At 43.4% G+C, this 1437-nt stretch overlaps 1 protein-coding gene across 2 annotated transcripts in view; it reads right to left on the bottom strand.

The window, feature by feature from the left end:
- The window catches only part of Npsr1 (neuropeptide S receptor 1), a 190628-nt gene that overhangs the window by 26506 nt on the left and 162685 nt on the right, over window positions 1-1437 (bottom strand). For both annotated transcript variants that reach the window (XM_005346956.2, XM_013346224.2), the window contains one exon: window positions 408-609. In XM_005346956.2, the coding sequence (XP_005347013.1) occupies window positions 408-609 (202 nt within the window). The remainder of the gene's footprint in view (window positions 1-407; window positions 610-1437) is intronic.

The raw sequence follows: 1437 nt of genomic DNA, 5'->3' as shown, positions 1-1437 counted from the left end.
CTGGTCTACAAGAGCTAGTTCCAGGACAGGCTCCAAAGCCACAGAGAAACCCTGTCTCGAAAAACCAAAAAAAAAAAAAAAAAAAAAAAAAGGATCAGGGTGTGTAATCAGACAGACCAGGATCTCAATCTTGTGTGATATTAAGTTCCTTAACTGCTCTGATCTTAAGTTTTGCTTAATCAATAATTTATTTCACAGGACTGCACTGTAAAAGATGGGATCGGCCACTTGACACAATGCATGTGTATGAACACACTCCCTGTCAACATTCTCCTTTCCCAAACTCTGATGCAGGAGATTAGCCCATGATTTTATTAGATAGAATCCTGCATCCCAACATGTTCCCACAAAAACATAGGACCAATGACTAACACGAAGGTGTGGGGCTCAGCCCCCTGGCCTCTCACCTGATAATTGTCAGTGGGATGAAGTACACCAGAAAGGCCACAATGGTCATGTACGGAGTCCAGTAGGAGTCATCTGGCCACAGTGCCCAGCACTGCACCTCACCGTTGGCGAGCGTCCTTTTTCCGAATATGAAGAGTGTGGGGACGGAAAAGAGGAACGCGAGGCTCCAGGCTATCCCGATGAGGACTTTGGCTTGCTTCTCTGCTTAGAGAAAAGAGAGAGATGCCTGGGCTCCTGGGAACACACTTGGGGAAGCACACAGGGTCAACTATTGGGGACTGATTTCTGAGAGCCACTGGGACCTGCCAGTATCCCCAGGAGCCTCAGTTTCCTCATAAGTAAATGGGTGTGACCCCTCTGCTGTAGGGTTCAGTTCCGACATGGGGGTGCAGGCCCATCTGCATCCCACTGTATAGAGCTGCAAGAAGATTCTTCTTTTAATCTCATTTAGCTGACTGGTACAATTTCCTCTCCTCATGTTTAATCTTGCAGTTCCTTAATTAGCAGTCCAAATGAACACTTCTGCGTGTCTCCTAATTATATCTTTGTTTCTTGATCTGTGTTCATGTCTTTTTTTTTTCAGTTAATATTCTTAAGTCTTTGCCAAATTTGTCATAAGAAAGATATTAGCTCTTCATCTTTTCTTTCTTTTGGTACAAATTTCCGCTTGTCCTCGTGCTGCTGTTCATGATTTTTATTTGTATAAATCATTTAAGACCTTGATGAAGCGACACACGTGTTCCTTTACTGCTTCTGCTCTTAGCGTGATTCCTAGAGAGACCCTTTCCATGTTAGGATGATGGAAGGTTTGTCATTATGTTCTCCTAGTCCTTCATGTTTGAATGACTGGCTTTCCTGGCCCCATAGAGTCTGCTTTTAATTAGCTGTGACATGGGAATTGATGTTTTCAGCTGGCTAGAGAGCTAGTCCAATTTTATGTATTAACAAAGCCATTCTTTAACAACTGATTTAAAGTTCTATTTGCTCTGTGTGTGTGTGTGTGTGTGTGTGTGTGTGTGTGTGTGTGTG

Source organism: Microtus ochrogaster, chromosome 5, assembly GCF_000317375.1.
Source record: "Microtus ochrogaster isolate Prairie Vole_2 chromosome 5, MicOch1.0, whole genome shotgun sequence".
Lineage (NCBI taxonomy): Eukaryota > Metazoa > Chordata > Mammalia > Rodentia > Cricetidae > Microtus > Microtus ochrogaster.
The sequence above is the reverse complement of the archived record's forward strand: the minus strand, read 5'-3'. Positions and strand labels throughout refer to the sequence as shown.